Here is a 26,937-nt window from a genome sequence, read left to right on the forward strand (position 1 = left end):
CATGATACAGATACAGCAGTGCTGCAACCCGGCCAGAGACACTAAGGGTACGACCGCACTTTGCGTTTTTACCTGCGTTTTAGGTCCTTTTTGGGTGCGTTTTGACAAGCACCCTTTTCATGCCAAAATGCATGTGTTTTGATTTTCCAGCAAAGTCTATGGAAAATAGGGATTTCTAGACCGCACTCAGCGTTTTGAAACGCTGCGTTTAATTTGCATATTTTGTGGCAAAAAACATGCGTTCAAAGAAGAAACGTGTCAATTGTTTTTGCCATTTGGGTTTTGCACTGCAAAGCTGAGTTTTTGACCAAAGTTCTGCAACAAAAAGGCTGCAGTTTGAACTGCATAGCAGGGCTGTGGAGTCGGAGTCGGAGTCGTGGAGTCGGAGTCGGAGTCGGAGCTCATTTTGGTGGAGTCGGAGTCGGAGTCGGTATAAAATGCACCGACTCCGACTCCTAAAATATATAATAAATTGGGGACAGTAGTGCAATGCAGAATGTGCTGAATATTTTACTAAATAATAACATTTAGTATAATGCTTATATTTAAGTGAAAAATTTATTGTAGTACAATGTGAACATCAGACATTTAATTGTTTTTATGATACAATAATCAAGATATTTGGATAGAACATAAAATATTTATTGGAATACAACTTTAGAACACAAAAAACTAATAAATTGTAAATATGTAAAATATATATATATATATATATATATATATATATATATATATATATACAGTGTATATACACACACAAGATATATATGTAATCTACTGTATATTACATAGTGTATTACATATTTACAATTTATTACAGTTTTTTGTGTTCTAAAGTTGTATTCCAATAAATATATTTTATGTTCTATCCAAATATCTTGATTATTGTATCATAAAAATTATTAAATGTCTGATGTTCACATACACATATTCATGTACTACAATAAATTTTTCACCTAACTATAAGCAATATATGTAGGAGCCGGAGTCGGAGCCGGAGTCGGAGTCGGAGCCGGAGTCGGAGTCGGTGCAAGAGAATTTGAGGAGTCGGAGTCGGAGTCGAAGGTTTGGCTTACCGACTCCACAGCCCTGCTGCATAGTGCGGACAAGAAACCCAAATTCCCATAGACTTTGCTTGAAAAGCAGAACACAACCATTTTGGCATTAAACGCTGCAGTTGAAAAAGCAGCAAAAAAGCAGGTAAAAAGCAGGTAAAAAGCAACATGCGGACATAGCCTCATAAATGCTTATTTAAACCATTTTTTTCTCTTTTTTTTCCATTTATTTTGACTAATGCAACTTTGACTCTGTCTTCTTCAAAACGCATCCATCAAAACGCAAGTGAAAAAGCATGCAAAAAGCGCTGAAAACGCATGTAAAACGTGGAAAATACGCATGCGTTTTCAGCGCTAAATTTCTGGAAAAGGCAACTTGGTCAAATCAATTAAGGCAAAAAGGTGCGTTTTGAACTGCATGTAGGTGAACGCAAAGTGCGGTCGCACCCTAAAACTACTAGCCAGATAACGCACACTACACGTGCTCTCCCCTTCTCATTAGCACACTCCAACAAGTGCTTGATCACAGTAAGGCCGGGGCCACACTGGGATTACTGCAATCCCCTCGCATGACACTCGGCTCACGCTGGCAGTACAGCAGAGCAGAGTGTCATGCGAGTGTCCCTGCGACTGAGGTCCGACCGTGCGAGCCGACCTCAGCTGCAGGAGGCAGGCCGGCAATGAGGAAGGGCGGGCCAGCGCTGTGGGGGGGGGGGGGGCGGGCCAGCTCTGAGGAGGGGCGGGAGGGATTTATCTCCCCCCTCTTCTCCGTAGCCGACTATTGCCATTCTCGCACTACACTAGTGTACGGCGGGTGCAGTGCTATTTTTCTCTCCCCATACACTTGAATGTGTGCGAGAGAAAGTCTCGCATTACAGTTGCATACAATTGTTTTCTCAGTCTGATTAGGGCTGAGAAAATAATCGCTCATGTGTGCTGGCACACAGGCTAATATTGGTCCGAGTAGAATGCGATTTTTTACTGCAGTTCCACTCACACTGATTTTCATGCCGTGTGGCTTAGGCCTAAAGGGAACCTGATATGTGAGTCCCCCCGAATCTTTATGTCTCTGCCTATATGTGTGTATAGGCAGAGACCTGTCAATCCGGGGCAGCGGGCGAGAAGGATCCACCTGTTTGACAAGTCTACAGCGCGGCTCAGTTTCCGACAGCTATTAAACTATGTTTTGCTCTGAAATGCTACAGTGTATCAGAGTGAAAGATACCTGGCTGACATAATACCAGTTTCTCCAAAAATGAGACTTACACCAAAAATAAACCCTAGCAGGATTTTTTGGCCTTTTCGGAGTATGCTTAAAATTTAAGCCCTACTCCAAAAATAAACCCTAGTTGTGGATCATGATGCTAGTAGTATCCTGAAACAGGACTTGAGCAGACCTTTCAGGATATGTAACCGTTATTGGTGTACGTTGCTGTAAGCCTCAGAAGATTTTTAGACACATGCCAGCTAGTTAATGGATTGAATATTCACCCCTCGGCCGAAGTCAGCGATTGGAACTTGTGTTACTGAAGTAATGAATATTCATTCCCTTCCCCGCCTACGGCATAGAACCAACAAAATCTCAATCCCATTGAGGAAAAATTGTGGTCAATCCTTAAAATAAGGGTGGACAAACAAAAATATTGCAACTGTGATAACCTCCAACTAGCCAAGATTTGGTTCTCATCAGTTAGGACTTGGCCCAGAAGTTGAAATACAACATGTCAGAGCGAATTGTAGAAGCCTTGAAAAATCGTGTCAACACTAAATATTGAGTCTCAACGTAAACTTGATGCATTTGTCAATAAGGTTTAAAACGAGGGATGATCGAATACCACAAATATTCGGCTTCGCAAATATCCGATTAATAGGTCGCCGCTATGCGAACATTCGATGCGCAAAGTAAGTTTATGGGAGGATCGAATAGTTCCAAATAGTTGTTATTCGGGTTTCTCATAAACTTACGTTGCGAAATGAATATTCGCGAATAGTCGAATAGCAGCGACCTAGTCGAAATATATTTCCGAAGCTGAATATTTGTGGTATTCGATCATCCCCATTTAAAACCTATGAAATACTCACAATTGTACCTCAGTAACCATAGAAAAATCTGACTAAAAGATCTAAAAAACACTGAAGCCGCAAACTTTGTGAAAAGCAAAATTTGTCAGTCTCAAACTTTTGACCACAATTGTACACCCAATCGACCAAACCAATGTGATTTTTGAAGACCAATTCCATGTAGGCAAGACCAGGTTCACTTTCCTAACTTAAAACTGCCTAAATTGGATACCTAATGCACGAAAATAGAAATCCGTAACGACATTGTACACACGAGAAACTGATCCTACCTGCCTCGAGTATTGCTAAAATAAGGTAAAGTCATGCAATGCCTGAAGGATAAAGTGTGACGTCTGGAAATAAATTGTTCAACGAAGTTATGAAACTGTATGCACTGTTGTCAAGTCTTTATATAAACGAGGTGACTCATTGTATCATGAAATGTTATGGAACATTCTACAATAATATATTGTATAAATTGCCCCGATCCTATCCTTTCATAACCTTCACTGATGCAATAAAACAAACCCTTAGGACATGGAAGACTTGGGCTACTGAGGACTTCCATTACACCAGATACTTTGTAACGCACCCGGCTGTATGGGGCGTGTACAGATTTTCTGCCTCGAATATAAAGAAGGATGTCTACAAGGGACAGTGATCTTTAAATTGGGGAAAAACTAACCCCTTAGGGTGCTTCTGTCCCATTGTTGCATTCCTAAAGCCATTACTTTTATTTTGAGAGCTTATTTTCTCTGGCACTATTTTGCTGTGTATAACTTATTAACTAATTCAACCAAAACCAGCCACATTTTCGTGGTTTTTTTTTTGTGCCTGCTGTTTAAAAGAACTGGAAATTTATTTTCTAATGTGGATATTCAAATATGTTTTTTTTGTATCTAGTTTCATGATACGTGGGACCTAATTTTTATTTTGATTTCATACTTTTCTTAATTTTTTTTTTATTAAGATCAGTCTAAATTGGGGGGAAATTAAAAAGAAATTCGTCGCAGTCCGACCGTTTAAGTATTATAAAGTGTTTTTACGTTCTACACAGCGGCCTGGGCCCTTATATACAGCATGTTAGAATGCTGTATATAAGAGTCCACTGGTGGTGGCCGCAGCTTAGGCTAGGTTCACATTTCCGTTGTTTTCCATCAGTCACATGCGCTGCTTGACGCTTGTGACTGATGCGTTGTACAACGGATGACAAGAATAGAATTCATTGTCAGACTCCGTTGTAAAAGAGAGCGATCGGCTGATTACTCTCAGCTGGCCAGCTTTTGAGAGCGAACAGATGATCTCCTGGCGGCCGGCTAATGAGAGCGATCACCCGATCGCTCACAGCAGCCAGCCGATCGCTCACAGCAGCTGGCCGCCGAGTGATCAGCTGATCGTTTGGCCGCCGAGAATGTGTGCGGGGGACGGAGTGCGGGGTGGGTGGAGCCGAGCGGGGCCATGGCGCTGAGGACGTCAAGTGAGTGTGTGCGCGCGCGCACGTGTGTGTGTACATGCCGAGTGCGGGAGGGGGCGGAGCCAAGCGGGGAAGTGTCGGGCTCCCTGCACACGTAGTCAGGGTAAATATTGGGTAACTAAGCAAAGCACTTTGCTTGGTTACCAGCGTACACCGCTTAGCGCTGACTCCTTGCACACGTAGCCAGGGTAAATATCGGGTAACTAAGCAAAGCGCATTGCTTAGTAACCCGATGTGTACCCTGGTTACATGTGCAGGGAGCCAGAGAGCATGCGCAGCGAAATCCTACGGATTGCGCTGCTCAAAAAACATTACAGGCTGCGTTCCTGCCGCCCGGCGGTCAGTCGTTCCACGACTGATCAGTTGGGCGGAGGGTGCAACGCAGCATCATCAGTCACAATCTGCCGCTCATACAAGTCTATGGGAACAACGGAATCTGCCAAATGGATTCAGTTGTTTACCAGAGCCGCGGATTGTGACTGATACAAATTGACGGAAATGTGAACCTAGCCTTAAAAGGGGAAAAAACCTGGTGACAGGTTCCCTTTAACCCCTTCACGACCTTGGACGGATATATCCGTCCAGGATCGTGTCCCGTTAAGCCCCGCCCCCTGCCGCGGGCAGGCGGCGTGGATCGGCACACATATCAGCTGTTTTCAACAGCTGACATGTGTGCCTGCTAGCCGCGGGTGGAATCGCTTCCACCCGCGGCCATTAACCCCTTAAATCTTGCTGCCAAAGTCTGGCAGCAAGATTTAAATGCGCGCGGCCATGTTTGTTACTTACCGCCGCCCCCACCGGAAGTCACGTGTGTTATCACGTGACTATCGGTGGTTGCCATCGTAGCACAGGGTCATGTGATGACGCCTGCTGCTACGATGTTTCACTTTCGTTTTCCCTCGGCCGAGAGCAGAGGGAAAACCAAAGTGACTGAATCTGCTGATTACAGCTGTATTGCTGTGATCAGCAGATAGCGATCGGATTGCTGATTGCTATAGCCCCCTAGGGGGACTAGTAAAATAAAAAAAAAAAAAAAAAAAAAAAAAAGTTTTAAAAAAATAAAAAAAAAAAAACAAAAAACCTAAAAGTTCAAATCACCCCCCTTTCCCCCCATTGAAAATTAGAGGGTTAAAAAATAAATAAATATACACATATTTGGTATCGCCGCGTTCAGAAATGCCCGATCAAAATATAAAATCAATTAATCTGATTGGTAAACGGCGTAGTGGCAAAAAAATTCCAAACGCCAAAATTACGTTTTTTGGTCGCCGCAAGTTTTACGCAAAATGCAATAACAGGCGATCAAAACGTAGCATCTGCGCATAAATGGTACCATTATAAACGTCAGCTCGAGACGCAAAAAATAAGCCATAACTGAGCCATAGATCCTTTAAAATAAGAACGCTACGTGTTTCGGAAAATGGCGCAAAACGTGCGCCACTTATTGGACAAACTTGTGAATTTTTTTTAACCCCTTAGATACAAGTAAACCTATACATGTTTGGTGTCTACAAACTCGCACCGACCTGAGGCATCACATAGATACATCAGTTTGATCATATAGTGAACACGGTGAATAAAACATCCCAAAAACTATTGTGCGATGACACTTTTTTTGCAGTTTTTCCACACTTGGAATTTTTTTGCTGTTTTCCAGTACAATATATGGTAAAACCTATGGTTTCATTTAAAAGTACAACTCGTCCCGCAAAAAACAAGCCCTCATATGGCAAGATTGACAGAATAATAAAAAAGTTACGGCTCTCAGAAGAAAAGGAGCAAAAAACAAAAACGCAAAAACGGAAAGTGCCCGGGGGCTGAAGGGGTTAAAGACAGGCTTTGCACAGCCAGATTCCCATGTTCTCTGGGTCACTGGGGAAAATCCACCAATCAGTTTGGTTCTATGATTGGAGATAATTTCATAATTTGGGGAATAACCTTTGAATTCACTTCTTTTGTTATTCTGAACCAAGTTGATGGAAAACATAGCAGTGGAATTCTGTAAACTAGCAGCAGTGTTTTCTGTGCAACAGTTTACAGATTAAAACATTTCCCTTCCTGTATACGTGCAGTCTGAGTGGACGCACCGATCCCTCTAGATAAGGCGTTTCACTTCATTGACTGCAGCCATTCACTCCTCCATTCAGATAAAAGGGTTCTTTTTCATTCCTAAGATTCAGTTAAAGGGAATCTGTCAGCAGGTTTTTTTGCTGTTATCTGAGATCAGCACAATGTAGTGTCAGAGTCAGGGGAAGTGTCACTATAACTATCCCCAATAACAAATCTAAACCTCTCAGCATACAGAATTGGGAAAAGCTTCTGCCCAGAGTGTATGTGCACATGGAACTGAATTAAGGCTATGTGCGCACTAGAAAATGGACTTTCCTTAAGAAAAATCCGCACCCTCTGGAAGAATACCGCACCCACGACAAAAACTGGGGTATAAACCAGACTTGTGTTTTTGCCGCGGTTTGTTCTCTGCGTTTTTTTTTTTTACCTTTATCTATGGGAAAAACCGCAGATACCCGCAGAAAAGAAGTGACATGCACTTTAATTCCGCAGCGGAAAATCTGCAGGTAAATCCGCAGGTATAAAAACGCAGTGTGCGCACAGCATTTTTTAAAACCTATAGGATTTGCTGGGGAATGACTGCAGCAATGTTAGACACATTTTCTGCAGCAAATCCGCGGTAAAATCTGCAGTAAACCCGCAGCCTTAGGCTATGTGCCCATGGGACTCTGTATCTGCGGATTTTTCTGCATCAAAATCCGCAGCTTTCCCCCGGAATCTGCACCTTTTCATAGGTGCGGATTTGATCCGGATTTTGCGTTTTTTTTTTTTAATTCAATTGAATAGGCAAAATCCGCACGAAAATCCGCACGATTTCCGCTGCGAAAAAATCCGCAGCGTGGGCACAGCATTTCCCAAATGCCATAGAAATGGCTGGGGAGTAGCTGTGCTGCAGATTTCTGGAAAATCTGCGGCTTTTCCGCGAGAAATCCGCGGCAAAATCCGAGAATTTTCCGCAGCGTGGGCACATAGCCTTAAAGTGCAATAGTGGCTGGAATAGATAGTGGACGTCATGTCGCTTTTGCAGAGCTCCTGATGTGTCTAAACAGTGGAACCCCCCCGCTCACAAATAACCCCATTTTAAAAACTACACCCTTGAGGAATTTATCTACAGGTGTAGTTAGCATTTTGAAGCTGCAAGTGCTGAAAATTGCTTGTGCATTGTAATGTATCGTGATGAGCGAGAACTACCATGCTCAGGTGGACCTTTGGACCCATGGAGCTCCATTGTTGAGGTGGTAGATAACCCCCTTTAAATGAGAGATGTAATCCCTGGCACAAGTTAGGCTGCACTGTTTAATGATGTAAAAATGGATACCTTGCCACACTTATGTATAAAAGCCAACTGGAAGCATTGAGGGCCGATTTCTATTACAGCAATGAGAGAATGATTAAAAAGGAAGAAAAAAGTGTCACCATCAGTGACAGGGACAATGGTCATTTCAATAATCTGTGGAATAAATGGGGAGTTTGGAAAAACATCAGGCAAAGAGTACTATTAACATGTTTACACCCCAATGTGACATCTCGTTCTGTCACCTCTTCATTCCTAACAGCACACAGATGGATGGGACCCGCAACTATCGGACACTTAAGCCATATCAATATGCCATATGGCCAGGCATGTCAAAACTCCAGATTCCAGCGGGGTATCACTTAGTTTACTGGGTACAGCAGTTATGTACTGGGGGGAGCGTTTCCTCTGCTGCAGATCTAGCAGAGCTCAGTTGTTGAGCGGTGTATAACCCCATCTACAGCACAGAGAGCTGCTAATTAGTGCTGGGGGTCTGCTTGGACTAGAAGGCACCAGGCAGCTTGTCCTGTAATGATAATATCCTGCTGATAAAACACTGATTGTATTGAAACGGAAAAAAAAGCCCAGTAAGTAGCATATCCCTGTAATCAGGCTCCCTTGCACTACGTCATGCAGCTCTTAGATTACATAGCAAAAATCTGGTGACATATTTCCTTTATGGGACCTATGACAATACCTGCTGAGCATTGCTCGGTATGCTTTGTGTGCAGTTGCGTCTCTCCTCTTTGGTCAGGCTAAGTGGCACAGTAAGGACATTATATTAACCTTGGTGAAACAGAACAGAGCTTTATACTGCAATTCGGCGGTAAGAATGCCATTTTCTCACATGATGGCAATGCAATGCCACTTACCCAGCTCCAATGCCATGTTGAATTTTTCTAGTGCACCTATTAAGTCCTTGTTCTCCCATAGTGATTCTCCATCTACAGACAGTCTCCGTACTTTTGTCTCCGCACTGAACCACTTCTCAATCAGGTTCCCAAGCACCACGTTCACCTTCAAGTCCACACACGGTGCTTCGTACCCCTCCGCTTTGCTTTTTATTCTATGGTTGCAGCAACTACATTCAGTGGATTTTCTGCATTTCTTACAAAAAGAATGTCCACAATTTAACGTAACTGGGTCCAGTAGTAAAAGCCCGCACATGGGGCAGGAGAAGAGGTCAGACATCAAGGATGGCCCCGGAGGGATGCCCCTGGACACCAGCGAGGGCCCCGGAGGGATGCCCCTGGACACCAGCGAGGGCCCCGGAGGGATGCCCCTGGACACCAGCGAGGGCCCCGGAGGGATGCCCCTGGACACCAGCGAGGGCCCCGGAGGGATGCCCCTGGACACCAGCGAGGGCCCCGGAGGGATGCCCCTGGACACCAGCGAGGGCCCCGGAGGGATGCCCCTGGACACCAGCGAGGGCCCCGGAGGGATGCCCCTGGACACCAGCGAAGGCCCCGGAGGGATGCCCCTGGACACCAGCGAGGGCCCCGGAGGGATGCCCCTGGTCCATGGGGTCTCGGATCCTCGATACTCATCACTAGAATGTTTATGGTCACGCTTCATCTTGGCACAAGGTAATTTCAGCTCTTTCTCTCTGATGTTCTGGGCAATACTCTCTACCAGTATGCCAAGCTCCTCCGGACAAAGCTGGCGCAGCATTGCTGCCCTTGTGTACGAGGCCAAAGCATCTGTGACCCGTCCAGCCAGGGCTAGAGCATTTCCTTTCTTCAGATATAAGGATCTGTCCGGCTGGGGCAGCTCATCTAGCTGAGACCCATAGATCTCCGCTGCCAGTTCAAAGTTGCCAGCCTTGAAGGCTTCCTCTGCCACCCCCAGCATCTCAGAGCACAGTCCAGGGGGCTCCAGGCAGAGGGGCTCAGACAGCGGCACAGCTCTTACCTCCATTGGTGGGATCAGCAGGGGTGGGTGACCTTTGGTGGAGCAGGGTGCCCCCATCCTGGGCTCATGGTCACAGCCTGGTACTGCCAGGGGCAGATGCTTTGTTTCCTGCGGTGCAGCAGAGCGGATTATAGTGCCAGTGTCCAGGACTTTCCGGGATGTCCCGATTCCACAGCACCCATCGCAGCACATGGGCCATGCCCCCCGCAGCTGCCAGCACAGTCACCAAGTTGGCAGCGCTCCGTCATTGTCTGTGTGCCGCTCCCGTCTCCAATGGTGATGCCTATGTCCTTGCAGCCGAGAGCACAGGCCAGCCTCGCCCGGGCAGTGTGTGGCACTGCTGTGTGCCCCGTACAGCGCACTGTCTGCCAGGCGCCAGCAAGTTCTCCTCCCGGCTCTATCCCCAAAACTGTGACCTCATCACAGGAGGCGGAGTCAGCGGCCGTGACGTCACAGCCGGGTCTCTTAAAGACTCCGCTGCGTTCTACAACCTGGCAGGGCTCGCGGCTACAGGCGCAGGATGAAATGGCTATAAATGCCCCTCTAATGAATGGGGCGTGACGTATGACCCCAGGGAGCCAGCAGTGGACGGGTTAATGCGCTCACCCCGGGGCAGACGCGGCGCGGATTACATCCACAGCTCCTCTAATCAGTATTCCTGGCAGCGGGTGGAATCAGCGGAGTGCTGCCCCCTAGTGGCCACTAGCGGCACTGTCACCTTCAGGGGAACACGTGAGGTGACTGCTCCCCGCCCCCACCCTGAGCAGTTTATGTAAGCAGCTGTGGGGTGTTATACAACGCCTGCTGCTCGTCACTGGCGGGTCACAGCGTTATGTATGTGCTCCGTACTGGTGACGCCATGGCTGCCGCTGCTTACTGCACAGCTCAGCCGCACAACTACCATACAGAGCATCGTGCCGGGCTGTACCATTGCACCTGAGCTCTGAGTCACCTGAAATCGTGTCAAAGTCCAAGAAAACAACCGTGTGTGGTGCAGAAAGCTCCAAATGCCTCCAGTAGAAGTGAATGGGAATGCTGCTCTACAGTACCCTTTGTTTCTGGCCGAGAAGAAAGAAAACAGCAGCACATGCGGAACCTGCTGCCGCCACTAGGGGGCGCTCAGTCACACATCGATATTGATCTCATTGGGCTGTATGGGGGTTGTATAAATCTATGTGCAGATAGCGCCACCTACTGGTGGCGTCATGTCTTAGGAGAGATGAATGTCCTAAGGAGGTTTTATCCAACTATATACCTTCTGGCCGAGAAGAAAGAACACAGCAGCACATGCGGAACCTGCTGCCGCCACTAGGAGATGCTCAGTCACAGATCTATGTAGGTCTTATTGCTCTATATGGTTGCTGTATAAATCTCTGTGTAGATAGCGCCACCTACTGATGCTTCATGTCTTAGAGATGAATGTCCTAAAGAGGTTTTATCCTACTACAGTGGAACCTTGGATTACGAGCAGAATTGGTCCCGGGAGTGTGCTCTTAAACCAAGTTACTCATATCAAAGCAAATTTTCCCATAGGAAATAATTGAAACGCAGGCAATTTGTTCCAGAACCCAAAAATATTTACTGTATTTATACAAACTTATTACAGTAATACAAAATAATGTACTGTATTCATATAAAATTATTACAGTACACTAATACAAAATACTGTACAGTAAAGAACATATAAAAAATTAAACTGCTCGTTAGCTTTCAATAGAATTGTTGGTGTGCGGGAGGTGCACTATAGAGAGAAAAAATGAGGTATAAATATGACAACCTTTATTCTAATACAGTACACAAAAAAGACCCCCCCAAATCTATTTTTCCCCAAAATAAGGGCAGAACTAAGCCAAATATGGGGTAAGAATACTGCACAGGCAATTAACTACAGTACAAGCAATGTGCTGCACTGGTTAGCAGAAAGTACAATAGTATATCCACAAATGTAAATTTATAGACATGCGATATAGTATATACTGTACTGTACAATGGTATACAGTACATATGTACAGAAAGTTACCTCCAGAGCGGGTCAGAGCTTGGTGAAAGGACAGAATCAGAAGTGTGCACGGTATTTGCTCTTCTTGCAAAGCATTGCTCTTAAACCAAGTTACAAATTTATAAAAAGCTTTGCTTGTCTTGCAAAACGCTCTCAAACCAAGTTACTCTCAATCCAAGGTTCCACTGTATATACCTTCTGGCTGAGAAGAAAGAAAACAGCAGCACATGCGGAACCTGCTGCCGCCACTAGGAGATGCTCAGTCACAGATCTATGTAGGTCTTATTGCTCTATATGGTTGCTGTATAAATCTCTGTGTAGATAGCGCCACCTACTGATGCTTCATGTCTTAGAGATGAATGTCCTAAAGAGGTTTTATCCTACTACAGTGGAACCTTGGATTACGAGCAGAATTGGTTCCGGGAGTGTGCTCTTAAACCAAGTTACTCATATCAAAGCAAATTTTCCCATAGGAAATAATTGAAACGCAGACAATTTGTTCCAGAACCCAAAAATATTTATTGTATCTATACAAACTTATTACAGTAATACAAAATAATGTACTGTATTCATATAAAATTATTACAGTACACTAATACAAAATACTTTACAGTAGAGTAAAGAACATAAAAAAAATTAAACTGCTCGTTAGCTTTCAATAGAATTGTTGGTGTGCGGGAGGTGCACTATAGAGAGAAAAAATGAGGTATAAATATGACAACCTTTATTCTAATACAGTACACAAAAAAGACCCCCCCCCAAATCTATTCTGCCCAAAATAAGGGCAGAACTAAGCCAATATAGGGTAAGAATACTGCACAGGCAATTAACTACAGTACAAGCAATGTGCTGCACTGGTTAGCAGAAAGTACAATACTATATCCACAAATGTAAATTGATAGACATGCGATATAGTATATACTGTACTGTACAATGGTATACAGTACATATGTACAGAAAGTTACCTCCAGAGCGTCTCAGAGCTTGGTGAAAGGACAGAATGAGAAGTGTGCATGATGAGTATTTGCGCTTCTTGCAAAGCATTGCTCTTAAACCAAGTTACAAATTTATAAAAAGCTTTGCTTGTCTTGCAAAACGCTCTCAAACCAAGTTACTCTTAATCCAAGGTTCCACTGTATATACCTTCTGGCTGAGAAGAAAGAAAACAGCAGCACATGCGAAACCTGCTCCCGCCACTAGTGGGCGCACAGTTACATAGTTATGTAGATCTTATTGGGCTGTATAAATATATATGCAGATATCGCCACCTACTGCTCACTGCAAGTCTTGGAGACGTCATAGAGGGAGTTTATATTACTATATACCAGGGGTGGGGAACCTCCGGCCCGCGGGCCGTATGCGGCCCGCGATGACCTTTTCTGTGGCCCCCGGGGCACTGGAGCAGATTCCCAGTGGCTGCGGTGCTCGGGCAGCCGCTCATCTTGTCTATTGCCGGGAGACAGCACTGGGGGTGGGACTTCCTCCCTCTGGCTCCTACATGCTCCCCTGTGAGATTACAGCTAGAATCAGAGTGATGGGGGAGGGGCCTGCACGGGACATAGAAAGCTGCATAGTGCTGTGCGTGCTGCCTCTCACCCTCCCGTTCTGTGCTCGGCTGCTCAGGTCTAGGAGGTCTTTTCTTGGAGAGAAGACGAGAATGAAGCCAGCCCTTGAGCTGAGCTGCTGCATCCATCACTTGTGCTGCACCTGATCTTACAGGGCACCTAAGCAGCAGGTACTTATATCTGCGCTAAGTGTGTTTATATCTAATATATACCACCATATATCAAATGTATTTGTGACTTCAGTGTCCAGCGTCTGTTGTGTATACATGTGCGTGTGCTGTGTATACGGCTTGTGCATGTGCTGTGTATACGGCGTGTGTGCTGTGTATGTGCTGTGTATACGGCGTGTGTGCTGTGTATGTGCTGTGTATACGGCGTGTGCGCTGTGTACACGGCGTGTGCGCTGTGTATACGGTGTGTGTGCTGTGTGTGCGGCATGTGTGCTATGTGTGCGCGCTGTTTATACGGCGTGTGTCTGCTGTGTATACGGCATGTGTGTGCTGTGTATACGGCGTGTGTGTGCTGTGTATACGGCGTGTGTGTGTGTGCGCGCGCTGTTTGTTGTGTTTGGCACTTAATAAAGTTTCATATTGTAAGGTTTATTGGTATATCTAATTCCTGGTGTGCACATGTTTACATGCAGAGCTTTTTTTCTTCTCCTTATGTACTGTGTATACGGCATGTTGAGTGCTATGTATGGCTTGTTGAGTGCTGTGTATGGCTTGTGTGTGTGCTGTATACGGCGTGTGAGTGCTGTGTATGGCTTGTGTGTGTGCTGTATACGGCGTGTGAGTGCTGTGTATGGCTTGTGTGTGTGCTGTATACGGCGTGTGAGTGCTGTGTATGGCTTGTGTGTGTGCTGTATACGGCGTGTGAGTGCTGTGTATGGCTTGTGTGTGTGCTGTATACGGCGTGTGAGTGCTGTGTATGGCTTGTGTGTGTGCTGTATACGGCGTGTGAGTGCTGTGTGCAGTATACAGTATCTCCTGTGCATGTGTACTATATATGGCCAGTGTGTATCGTGGGTGGTGTAAAATAGGACAACTGTGTCAAGGCTGTGTGTAGTATACGGCCAGTGTGTCAGAGCGGTGTGTGTATGTACAGTGTCTCCTGTGTGATATATATGATTTACCAATCTGCGCTTCAAACAAAGACAAACCTGGAAAAGCAGTTGTGAGAAGCAAACATCACAGCGCACCAAAGAGAATCATCTACGGCCGCCACAGTAGGGGTATAGGGGAGAGTTAATTGTTTGACTAATTATAGCCGGGTTATTTTCAAGTTGATAATTTTGTGCGGCCCCCGAAGGTTGGTTGAATTTTCCAAATGGCCCCCGGCAGTAAAAAGGTTCCCCACCCCTGCTATATACCTTCTGACCAAGAAGAAAGAGCAAGACATGCGGAACCTGCTGCTTTCACAAGGGGGCACTCACAGATCTATTGAGGTCTCATTGAGTTGTATAAATTTATATACAGATAGTGCCACCTACTGGTGACTGCATGTCTTAGAAGAAGACATGAATGTCATAGAGGTGGTTTAATCCTACTTGTGACCGCAGGGAAACATGAACCTCTAGAGTACTTACCATCCTATACGACTTCTGGTCCAGAAGAAAAGCCTTGAGGAAGGCTTCAGTCAGACATCTTTTTTTTTTCTGACTGATTTTTTTCGTTCAGACCAGACTTGTATGGCACTGAGTGCTGGCTTTTTTTTTTCACAGACCCACAGACTTGCATTGACAATGTTGATCCAACATCCTGACCAAAATTAGACATGTCTCAGTGATTTTGTATGTACTACTTGGTCCACAGAAAGTCATGAACATGTAAATTATTATTATTATTTATTATTATAGCACCATTTATTCCATGGCGCTTTACAAGTGAAAGAGGGTATACGTACAACAATCATTAACAGTACAAAACAGACTGGTATAGGAGGAGAGAGGACCCTGCTCGCGAGGGCTCACAGTCTACAGGGAATGGGTGATGGTACAATAGGTGAGGACAGAGCTGGTTGCGCAGTGGTCTACTGGACTGAGGGCTATTGTAGGTTGTAGGCTTGGTGAAAGAGGTGGGTCTTGAGGTTCCTCTTGAAGCTTTCCACGGTAGGTGAGAGTCTGATGTGCTGAGGTAGAGCATTCCAGAGTATGGGGGATGCACGGGAGAAATCTTGTACGTGATTGTGGGAAGAGGAGATAAGAGAGGAGCAGAGAAGGAGATCTTGTGAGGATCTGAGGTTGCGTGCAGGTAGGTACTGGGAGACTAGGTCACAGATGTAGGGGGGAGACAGGTTGTGCATGGCTTTGTATGTCATTGTTAATGTTTTGAACTGGAGTCGTTGGGTGATTGGAAGCCAGTGAAGGGATTGGCAGAGTGGCGAGGCTGGGGAGTAGCGAGGGGAGAGTTGGATTAGGCGGGCCGCAGAGTTTAGGATAGATTGGAGGGGTGCAAGAGTGTGGGAAGGGAGGCCAGAGAGCAGGAGGTTGCAGTAGTCGAGGCGGGAGATGATGAGGGCATGCACTAATGTTTTTGCTGATTCTTGGTTAAGGAAAGCACGGATCCGGGAGATATTTTTGAGTTGTAATCGGCATGAGTTGAAGAGGGCTTCGATGTGTGGCTTGAAGGATAGAGCAGAGTCGAGGGTTACTCCAAGGCAACATGCTTGTGAGAGTGGGGAGAGTGAGCAACCATCAAGTTTGATGGAAAGGCTTGTTGGAGGGGATGAGTGAGGAGGGGGAAAGACAATGAACTCTGTTTTGTCCATGTTAAGTTTTAGGAATCACGCAGAGAAGAAACATGAAATAGCAGACAGACATTGTGGGATTTTGGTTAGTAGAGAGGTAATGTCAGGTCCAGAGAGGTAGATCTGTGTGTCATCGGCATAGAGATGATACTGGAAGCCGTGGGACTCTATGAGCTGTCCCAGGCCGAAGGTATAGATGGAGAACAGCAGGGGTCCAAGAACTGAGCCTTGGGGGACACCGACAGATAGGGGGCGAGATGAGGAAGTGGTGTGAGAATGGGAGACGCTGAAAGTTCGGTCGGTTAGGTATGAATAAATCCAAGATAGGGCCAAGTCTGTGATGCCCAGAGATGAGAGAATCTGTAGTAGGAGGGAATGGTCTACTGTGTCGAAGGCAAAGGACAGGTCCAGTAGGAGGAGGATAGAGTAGTGTCGCTTGGCTTTGGTGGTTAGTAGGTCATTAGTGACTTTAGTTAGGGCAGTTTCAGTGGAATGATATGGTCAGAAGCCAGATTGTAGCTGGTCAAAGAGGGAGCAGGAGGAGAGGTATGAGGACAGTTGAAGATGGACATGCTGTTCTAGTAGTTTTGAGGCATAGGGGAGAAGGGATATGGGGCGATAGTTTGACACAGAGGATGGGTCAAGGGAGGGCTTTTTGAGGATGGGTGTAATAGAGGCATGTTTAAAGCATGAAGGGAATACACCAGTTGTTAGTGATAGGTTGAAGAGATGGGATAGGGCTGGGATGAGGACTGCGGTGATGTTGGGGATGAGGTGAGGTGGGATGGGAGCGGGTCCAGTGCACAGGTTGTTAGATGTGATCTTGAGAGTAGAGTGGGAAGATTGTTTTCTGTCATGGTGGAGAAGCTGGATTTGGAGGAAGAAGGCTGAGTAGTTGTGAGAAGTGGCTGTAGTGATTGTGGGCCAAAGCTTGCTCTGATGTTGTCAATCTTCTGCTTGAAGAAAGAGGCAAAGTGTTCAGCTGAGATGAGAGGAGAGGGAGGTGGTGCTGGAGGACGGAGGAGAGAATTGAAAGTGTTGAATAGCTGTTTAGGGTTGTGAGAGAGAGAGGATATGAGGGATGAGAAGTAGGTTTGTTTTGCAGCAGTGAGTCTGGACTTGAAAGTGGTCAGGGACTCTTTATATGCAATGAAGTGCTCAGTGGAATGAGACCTTTTCCATCTGTGCTCAGCAATTCTGGAAGCCCGTCTTAGTTCTTTAGTCTGCCTCGTGTGCCAGGGTTGCCTGTTGATTGTGCGGGTTTTGGTGTGTGTGAGGGGGGCAGCTGATTCGAGAGCTGCAGAGATTGTAGTAGTGTATAAAGTTGCAGCAGCATCTGCATCATGTAGAAATGCAATGTCTGTGAGAGGGAGAAGGGACTGAGAAAGGGGCGTGTAAATCAATGTGTTTGATATTTCTGCGAGGGTGTGAAAGTTTGTGGAGGGGGGGTTGCGTACTTGGCGAAGAGAGGGAAGAGAATGTGAGTAGGTTGTGGTCAGATAGGGGGAGAGGCGAGTTAGAGAGGTTAGATAGGGAACAGAGGCGAGTGAAGATGAGGTCCAGCGTGTGGCCATCTTTGTGAGTAGCTGCAGAAGACCATTGGGTGAGGCCGAAGGAGGAAGCGAGTGTTAGACGTTTGGAGACAGATGAGTGGGAAGTGTCAATGGGGATATTGAAATCACCCATTATGATGGTGGAGATGTCGGTGGAAAGGAAGTGTAATAGCCAGGTGGTGAAATGATCAAAAAAGACAGTGGCTGGCCCTGGAGGGCGGTAAATGACAGCCAGTTAAAGGTTGGAGGGGGCGTAGATGCGTACGGAGTGCACCTCAAAAGATGGGAGAGTAACAGAGGGTGGTAGTGGAATTGGTGTAAAGGAGCATTGGTCAGACAGGAGCAAACCAACTCCTCCACCGTGCTTGTTGCTGGGGCAGGGGGTGTGAGAGAGTTGGAGACCGCCATAAGAAAGTGCAGCAGGAGAGGCTGTGTCAGAGGGGGTGAGCCAGGTTTCAGTGATGGCGAGGATGGAAAGTTTATTAGCGATAAAAAGATCATGGATGTAGGATAGTTTGTTGCAGACAGAGCGAGCGTTCCATAGAGCTCCTGTTAGTGGGACTGGGGGAGCGGGGGCTGGGTGAATGGCTATGAGGTTTGAGAGGGTGCAGAAATTTGTGTTAGATTGTGGATGAGTGTTTGAGGTGACAATAGGGATGTGGTGAGGAGGACAGGATTTGGATAGATATCTCCAGCAGTGAGGAGAAGCAGTGAGAGTGTTAGTAGGTGGGAGCAGGAGAGGCCGTGAGGTGGCCGTGTGTGTCTGGAGACACTGGGTGAAATGTGGAAGAAAATATGTGAGGGGAAGGTGAGATGGGTGGGGAGGATGGAGGGAGAGATGAAAAATTCTTTATTGGGTTTAGGAATCAGAGGGTGCAGTAGAAAGTGAGGTATTATAGAGGTGAAAGTGAAGACAAACACAAACATTGTTTACAGTGTCAAGGTCAGAATGACGATGATGATGAGACTCAAAGGATCTCTTGATATCCGGCTGCTGCTTCTAATTAAAATGTCATGGGTGCACACGAGAATGAAAAATAACTGCACAGCAAGTCAGTTACATCTATCTCCATGACGGGCTCTTAACCAAGTGTGTTCTTTATTGTTTGAAAGAGACTCTAGACCAAACAGTAAGGGGGTGTGAACAAAAGTTTTAGTCCAATCAAGTATCGTAAGTCAGGGCTTCATGACGTAGAGAGATCTACATATTCTCCGTTGATTGGTCAGTCTAGGATCCAGGAATTTCTCTTTGTCCATCTGTCTTGGGTGTAAACCAGGAAATGGTGGCCATATTCAAGCTATACATATATATCCTAGTATATACTGAGTTTAAGGAAAATACACTGAATATGCAATATACATATATACATGTTAATAAGAAACAAAAGCATTCACAAATATGTGTGTTAGTTCACATCTACTGAACTATATAACTGAGTCTATGAAATGGCTGAATTAAGTATTTTTGAATACTCAATTCTTTATCCTCAACAACAGTGACTATGTATCTAGTTACCTTCCGGTCACTTCCGGCTTAATTCTGGCCTATGACCCTATTCACTATTATAGGTACAAGTGCTAGCCATGAAAAACATGGATCATAAGCAAAAATCCAGTTCAAGTTTCAACAGTGATTTTCATCAGATTTTCACGCAAGTTTAGACAGTTTCATCAGTTATTTCACTGATGACGAAGAAAAGACTCTCCCTCTTCTATGTATCAGTCAGTGGAAAACAGACCGCACACAGGTGGCATACAAATGCTCTCGCCTTTTTTAACAGACATCTAGACTTTCCTTGCCAAATTTGAACAGTATCGGATATATTTCTGCAATTTTTGCATGGACTAATTGGTTGGAGGGGAAAAAAAAATCTAAAATGTGAACAGAACCATTGACTGTCATAGGAATTAGTCCTATCCATGAAAAAAAAACAGCATTTGTGATTGAGGCCTAACATATGCAGAACTTACTGCTGCTGCTAGGGGGAGCTCTGGGTCAAAGCTATGTAGTTTTCATTGGGATCAATTGGGGCTGTATAACTCTATATGAATATAGAGTAAGGGGTACTTCACACACAGCGAGATCGCTACTGAGATCGCTGCTGAGTCACGGTTTTTGTGACGCAGCAGTGACCTCATTAGCGATCTCGCTGTGTGTGATACTGAGCAGCGATCTGGCCCCTGCTGTGTGATCGCTGCTCGTTACACACAGCCCTGGTTCGTTTTTTTATTGTTGCTCTCCCGCTGATAAGCACACATCGCTGTGTGTGACAGCGAGAGAGCAACAATCCTGAATGTGCAGGGAGCAGGAGCCGGCATCTGACAGCCTGCGGTAAGCTGTAACCAAGGTAAACATCGGGTAACCAAGGTGGTTACCCGATATTTACCTTCGATATCAGCCTCCGCAGCTCTCACGCTGCCAGTGCCGGCTCCTGCTCCCTGTACACGTTAAGCTAAGCGGTGTGCGCTGGTAACTAAGGTAAACATCGGGTAACCATACCCGATGTTTACCTTAGTTACCAGTATCCGCAGCTTCCAGACGCCGGCTCCGTGCAAGCGCAGCGTCGCTTGCACGTCGCTGCTGGCTGGGGGCTGGTCACTGGTCGCTGGTGAGATCTACCTGTTTGACAGCTCACCAGCGACCATGTAGTGATGCAGCAGCGATCCTGACCAGGTCAGATCGCTGGTGGGATCGCTGCTGCGTTGCTAAAGTGTGACGGTACCCTTATACAGCCACTATATTTGTCAATTGAAACCTAGATAGATGCAGTAGTGTTTGCATGACCTAAAAGGAGACATCCATCATGGAAGAGTTTATCATGCTATATGAGGAGGCGCTCATTGTATACAGATCTGTGTAAGGCCCGTTTCACACGTCAGTGAAAAACAGTGACGTTTTTGACTGGCGTGTAAAACACGCACATGTCCCTGCGTGTGCCATGAATCACGGCACACGTGGGTTGTCTAAGTGCAATCCGGGCTCCGTTCTCCGTGGCCCGTGATTGCACTTAGAAATCAACTCACCTGTGCCCGCACCCGCTCTCCGTGGTGCTGAATCCTCCCGTGGTGCAGCATCCGGCCGGCGGTGACCCCCGCAGCAGCTGCTTCCGGGTCGGCTGTGTCGTGCATCATTAAGATGCGCGACAGTAATCAGCCGGCTTAGAAGCAGCAGGGAGGACGGGCTGCAGAGGACATCGCTGGATGCCGGGTGAGTTAAAATGTTTATTATTTTAAATGCACATTTTTTTCTGGCACGTGTTTCACGTACCACACCACTGCGTGGTCCATGGGACATCAGTGATGCCAGAAAAAAATGGACATGTCTCCGTGCGGCAATCACGCACACGTGGTACGCTGCACGGAGACACGTGCAGTGAAAAATCACTGACGTGTGAGCAGACCCATTCATTATAATGGGTCTGCGTATGTCAGTGATTCTGGTACGTTTAAAAAAAAAAGCACAAACGTCCCAGAATCACTGACGTGTGAAAGGGGCCTTATTGTCACTGAGATCAATAGTGGCTGTATCAAATCTAAATGCAGATAGCACCACCTACTAATGACTGAATGTGCTAGGAGACAAGAACCTCATAGAGGGGATTTTTCTTGCTATATGCCTTCAGGCTAAGAAGAAATGTCGGAATTTAAGCTAATAAGGATATTATAGTCTTTAACAAAAGGACTCAATCTAATACTGGGATTTATTCCTCACTACAGGGTCATACCACACATCCATCAGACTGACTCCAGATAACTAAACCCCCAAGTCTTCACCCTTTTCACTTCTCTATTAGTTTTTACACCTCAGTTGTATAGTCTGGCTTTTCTTTAGGAAGCCCATCCACACCATGAACAAATGTAAGAGCTTTTAAATATTGTGCTCTTGTCTCCATCATACATTTGTAAACATGCTTTAATGTGCATTGAAAGCTCGCAATTAAAAATGTTCTAGTTAGCCAATAAAGTATCGCACCTAGACTACGTTTTTGACAGGGGTCATGAAAGTATTTACATTGAGCCAAGAAGTAAAAAAAAAAACTGTGCAACACTTGCTAATCTTACTACTGTACAATGGAGATGAAAATTAGAGAACAACACACAGTTTCCTAAATGTTAATGTCCTTGTGTAGTCCTATGTGATTATATCATAACATGAGTAAACTCGCAGTATTTTAAGATAATTACATAAATTGAATTTTTTCAAAAGCACATAAAAATGTAAATGAGATAAATGAAACAAAAAACACTGATCAAAATTAGAGAACGCTTTGAGATACCTGCAAGTTATTGATGTTAATCTGGCACCTGGTGCTAATTTCCTTAATTATCTGACAAACCCTATTTAACTGGCTGCCTAACTTTCCAGTTTTCACTGACTTTGCAAAAATGGTGTGCCGTTCCAAAGTGATTGAAACCCTCTGACAACAGGTTGTCCAGATGAAGGGCAAAGAGGTGACCCTATCAGCCACAGCAAGAGAAGTTGGTCATTCCAAGTCTGTGATTTCGAGAATATTGCATCTTTACAACATCACAAAGTCTTTCAAGTGCCCCAAGAAGGCTGGTTGCCCTCGAAAGACAAATGCAAGAGAGGACAGGATAATGCGGAGAATCTCCATGGGTAATCGTTTCAACACTGCAGCTGGAATTGCTCGCCACATCAGCACTGAACAGGGTAAGGATCTGTCTCACCATACAGTGTCATGATATTTAAGAGCATTTGGAATGAAAGCCCACTCCGCAGTGACCAAACCTCTCATTAGCAGAAAGAATCAAAAGGCTAGACTCACCTTTGGTGAGGAGCATGTTGTGTGGACAGAGAAGAAGTGGTCCACAGTTCATTTTAGTGGTGTAAGTTTAATTTATTTGGGTCTGGTGGAAAACATTATGTTCGTAGACAAATTGGGGAAACACTGAGATCCAAGAGTGTTAACCCCTTCACGACCGGGGGCAGTAAAATTACGTCCTATTTTAACGTGACTTAACGACCAGGGACGTAATTTTACTGCCTAAACTTCATTTGATTGCCGTGGCCATAGCAACGGCTTTCAAATGATGTCCCCTGCTGTTTCTTACAGCAGGGGACCTCTGCTTGACCCCAGGGGGGGGTGGCATCGCAACCCCCCATCGACGATCGTTGTGATTGGCTGTTCAAATCTGAACCGCCAACCACAAAATTCGCACTGATTTCGGCAAAAATAATGCCCGAATTAGTGCGATACTATGAGATCCTGCTATGATCTATTGTAGCAGCTACAGCAGATCATAGGTGGATCTCAAACCTGCCGCCCCCAGCCCCTGCAGCACTGATTGGGGTGATCGTGCTATGACGCGAAATCGCTCCAATCAGTGTGCAGTGGGGCGGTCTGATCTGCAGGTGGCCGCCCTCCCCAGGCCTGTGCTGGTCTGGGGAGCCTCCCCCAACATGTCTGCAGCGTGGAGTGGCTGGTACTTGTGGTACCACGCCACCGCTGCCGCCGCTAATGTCACCGTCTTCTTGCCTGCTCCACGTGAGTATTGCACTCTTCTTCCAGCCCGTGCGTGCTCCCGTTATGGCCCCTGCGCGCTCCCGTTATGGCCCCTGCCCGTGCCCATCCCGATCTGCTCCCCCTGCGATCTGCCTGCCTCCTCTGTCATCTCTATTCTGCTTCCTTCCTTCCTTCCTTCCTTCCTTCCTTCCTTCTTTCCTTGCTTCTCCGGTATCCCCCTCTGCTCTCCCGCCCCCCCCTCTGCTCTCCCCCTCCCCTCTGCTCTCCCCCCTCCCCTCTGCTCTCCCCCTCCCCTCTGCTCTCCCCCTCCCCTCTGCTCTCCCCCTCCCCTCTCCCCTTGACGTCCTCTTACCTGCCTTCACCGGGTCGTCCGATTTCTTCACTGGCCCATCACATCTGCCTCCATCTCTGGGTCCTTCCTGGGTCTTCTGCTGATCTGTCCAACGTCCTGCCTGCTGCTCCTGTACAGCTGTCTATCTCGCTTGCCTTCTGTTCCTCCTGCTACTCCTCTCGGTACTGTGAGTATAACTTTTTTTTCCCTGTATCCTGTCCATTTTTACACCTCATCTGTCCGTGCGTCCCGCCGAGCACTAATCACGGATGCAGATAACGGATCTGCATCCGTGGTCAATTTTTGGCGTGACTTTTTTCCGTATCCCCGACGCTTTTTGTATATCATCTGTCCGTGCGTCCCGCCGAGCGCTGATCAGGTCAGGGATGCAGATAACGGATCTGCATCCCTGCTCAATTTTTGGCGTGACTTTTTTCCGTATCCCCGACGCTTTTTGTATATCATCTGTCCGTGCGTCCCGCCGAGCGCTGATCAGGTCAGGGATGCAGATAACGGATCTGCATCCCTGCTCAATTTTTGGCGTGACTTTTTTCCGTATCCCCCGACGCTTTTTGTATCTCATCTGTCCGTGCGTCCCGTCGAGCGCTGATCAGGGATGCAGATAACTGATCTGCATCCCTGCTCAATTTTTGGCGTGACTTTTTTTCGTATCCCCGACGCTTCTTGTATCGCATCCGTCCGTGCGTCCCGCCGAGCGCTGATCAGGGATGCAGATAGCGGATCTGCATCCCTGCTTAATTTTTGGCGTGACTTTTTCCGTATCCGCGACGCTTTTTGTATCGCATCCATCCGTGCGTCTCGCCGAGCGCTGATCAGGGATGCAGATAGCGGATCTGAATCCCTGCTCAATTTTTGGCGTGACTTTTTTCCGTATCCGCAACGCTTTTTGTATCACATCTGTCCGTGCGTCCCGCCGAGCGCTGATCAGGGATGCACATAACTGATCGGCATCCCTGCTCAATTTTTGGCGTGACTTTTTCTTTTTTTTTTTCCGTATCACCGACGCTTTTTGTATCCCATCCGAATGTGCGTCCTGCAGCGGTCGATCAGTGCACCGCGTCTGTGCGTTTGAAAAGTCAAATGGTGTTCCTTCTCTTCTGAGCCCCACCATACGCCCAAACAATTTATTTCCACCACATATGAGGTATCTGCGTACTCAGGAAAAATTGCACAATACGTTTTATGGTGCAGTTTTTCCTGATACCGTTGTAAAAAAAAAAAAAAATGCTACCTGGTTGATGCAAAAATTTTGTGGTAAAAAAAAAAAAAAAATTTCACTGTTCAACGTTATCAACTTCTGTGGAGCCCCTGGGGGTGCAAGGGGCTCACCAAACATCTAGATAATTTCCTTGAGGGGATGGGGTCACTTGTGAGGGAGCTCCACTGTTTAGGCATCAAAGGGGGTCTCCAAACATGACATGGCGTCCGCTAATGATTCCAACCAATTTTGCTGTCAAATGGTACGCTTTCTCTTCTGAGCCCTGCCATGCGCCTAAACAATTACTTTCCACCACATATGAGGTATCGTCGTACTCAGGAGAAATTGCACAATACGTTTTATGGTACATTTTTTCCTGATACCCTTGTGAAAAAAAAAGCTACGTGGTTCAAGTAACAGTTTTGTGGTGAAAAAAAAAAATTGTATTCATGGCTCAACATTATCAACTTGTGTGGAGACCCTTGGGGCTCACTAAACATCTAGATAAATTCCTTGAGGGGTCTAGTTTCCAAAATGGGGTCACTTGTGGGGGAGCTCCATTGTTTAGGCACCTCAGGGGGGTCTCCAAATGCAACATTACGTCAGCTAATGATTCCAACCAATTTTGCTGTCAAATGGTGCTCTTTCTCTTCTGAGCCCCGCCATGCGCCCAAACAATTACTTTCCACCACATATGAGGTATCTGCATACTCAGGAAAAAATGCACTATAAATTTCATGGTGCATTTTTTACTGATACCCTTGTGAAAAAAAAGCTACCTAGTTGAAGCAACAGTTCAGTGATAACATATTTATTTTTTTTCTTTTCACAGCTCAACGTTATAAACTTCTGTGAAGCCCCCAGGGGTTCAAAGTGCTCACCAAACATCTAGAAAAATTATTTGAGGGCTCTAGTTTCCAAAATGGGGTAACTTGTGGGGTAGCTCCATTGTTTAGGCACCTAAGGGGGTCTTCAAACCCGACATGGCATCCGCTAATGAGTGCAGCTAATTTTGCATTCAAAAATTCAAATGGCGCTCCTTGCCTTCCGAGCCCTGCCGTGTGCCCAAACATTTGATTTCCACCACATATGGGGTATCTGCGTACTCAGGAGAAAATGCACAATACATTTTATGGTGCATTTTTTCCTGATACCCTTGTGAAAAAAAGCTACCTAGTTGAAGCAACAGTTTTGTGGTAAAAAAAAAAATTTTTCTTTTCACGGCTCAACGTTATAAACTTCTGTGAAGGCCCCAGAGGTTCAAAGTGCTCACCAAACATCTAGAAAAATTATTTGAGGGCTCTAGTTTCCAAAATGGGGTCACTTGTGGGGTAGCTCAATTGTTTAGGCACCTCAGGGGGTCTTCTAACCCGACATGGCGTCTGCTAATGAGTGCAGCTAATTTTGTGTTCAAAAATTCAAATGGCGCTCCTTCGCTTTCGAACTCTGCCGTGCGCCCAAACAATTGATTTTTACCACATATGGGGTATCAGCGTACTCAGGAGAAAATGCACAATAAATTGTAGCGTGCACTTTCTCTTTTCTCCCTTGTGAAAATTTAAAATTTTATGGCTAAAGTAACATTTTTGTGTTAAAAAGTAAAATTTTCATTTTTTCCTTCCACATTGCTTTGGTTGCTGTGAAGCACCTAAAGGGTTAATAAACTTCTTGGATGTGGTTTTGAGCAGAGTGAGGGGTGCAGATTTTAGAATGGGGTCACTTTTGGGTATTTTCTGTCACCTCGGCCTCTCAAAGTCACCTCAAATGTGATGTGGTCCCTAAAAAAAATTTGTTTGTAAATTTTGTTGGAAAAATGAGAAATTGCTGATGAACTTTGACCCCTTCTAACTTTCTAACGGAAAAAAATTTTGTTTCGAAAATTGTGCTGATGTAAAGTAGACATGTGGGAAATGTTATTTAGTAACTATTTTGTGTGAAATATTTCTCAGATTTATAGGCATAAATTTTCAAAATTTGAAAATTGCAAAATTTTCAAAATTTTTGCAAAATTTCCTACATTTTCACAAATAAACACAAAAAATATCGGCCTAAATTTACCACTGACATGAAGTACAATATGTCACGAAAAAACAATGTCAGAATCGCCAGGATCCGTTGAAGCGTTCTAGAGTTATAACCTGTCAAAGTGACACTGGTCAGAATTGCAAAAAATG

General features: G+C 45.6%; 1 protein-coding gene across 3 annotated transcripts in view; it reads right to left on the reverse strand.

Annotated features, from left to right (window-relative positions):
• LONRF2 (LON peptidase N-terminal domain and ring finger 2) overlaps positions 1–10,513 on the reverse strand; it is a 109,591-nt gene extending 99,078 nt beyond the window's left edge. The window contains exon 1 of one of the 3 annotated variants that reach the window (XM_075336413.1): positions 8,827–10,513. In XM_075336413.1, coding sequence (XP_075192528.1) covers positions 8,827–10,057 — 1,231 coding nt within the window. In that variant the 5' untranslated portion in view covers positions 10,058–10,513. Of the gene's footprint in view, positions 1–8,651; positions 8,681–8,826 lie in introns of those variants that run through there. The other 2 variants (XM_075336414.1, XM_075336416.1) reach the window with 2 other exon arrangements.
• Between the last annotated feature and the right edge of the window lie 16,424 nt (positions 10,514–26,937).

Source organism: Anomaloglossus baeobatrachus, chromosome 2 (assembly GCF_048569485.1).
Source record: "Anomaloglossus baeobatrachus isolate aAnoBae1 chromosome 2, aAnoBae1.hap1, whole genome shotgun sequence".
In the NCBI taxonomy this organism is placed as follows: Eukaryota; Metazoa; Chordata; class Amphibia; order Anura; family Aromobatidae; genus Anomaloglossus; species Anomaloglossus baeobatrachus.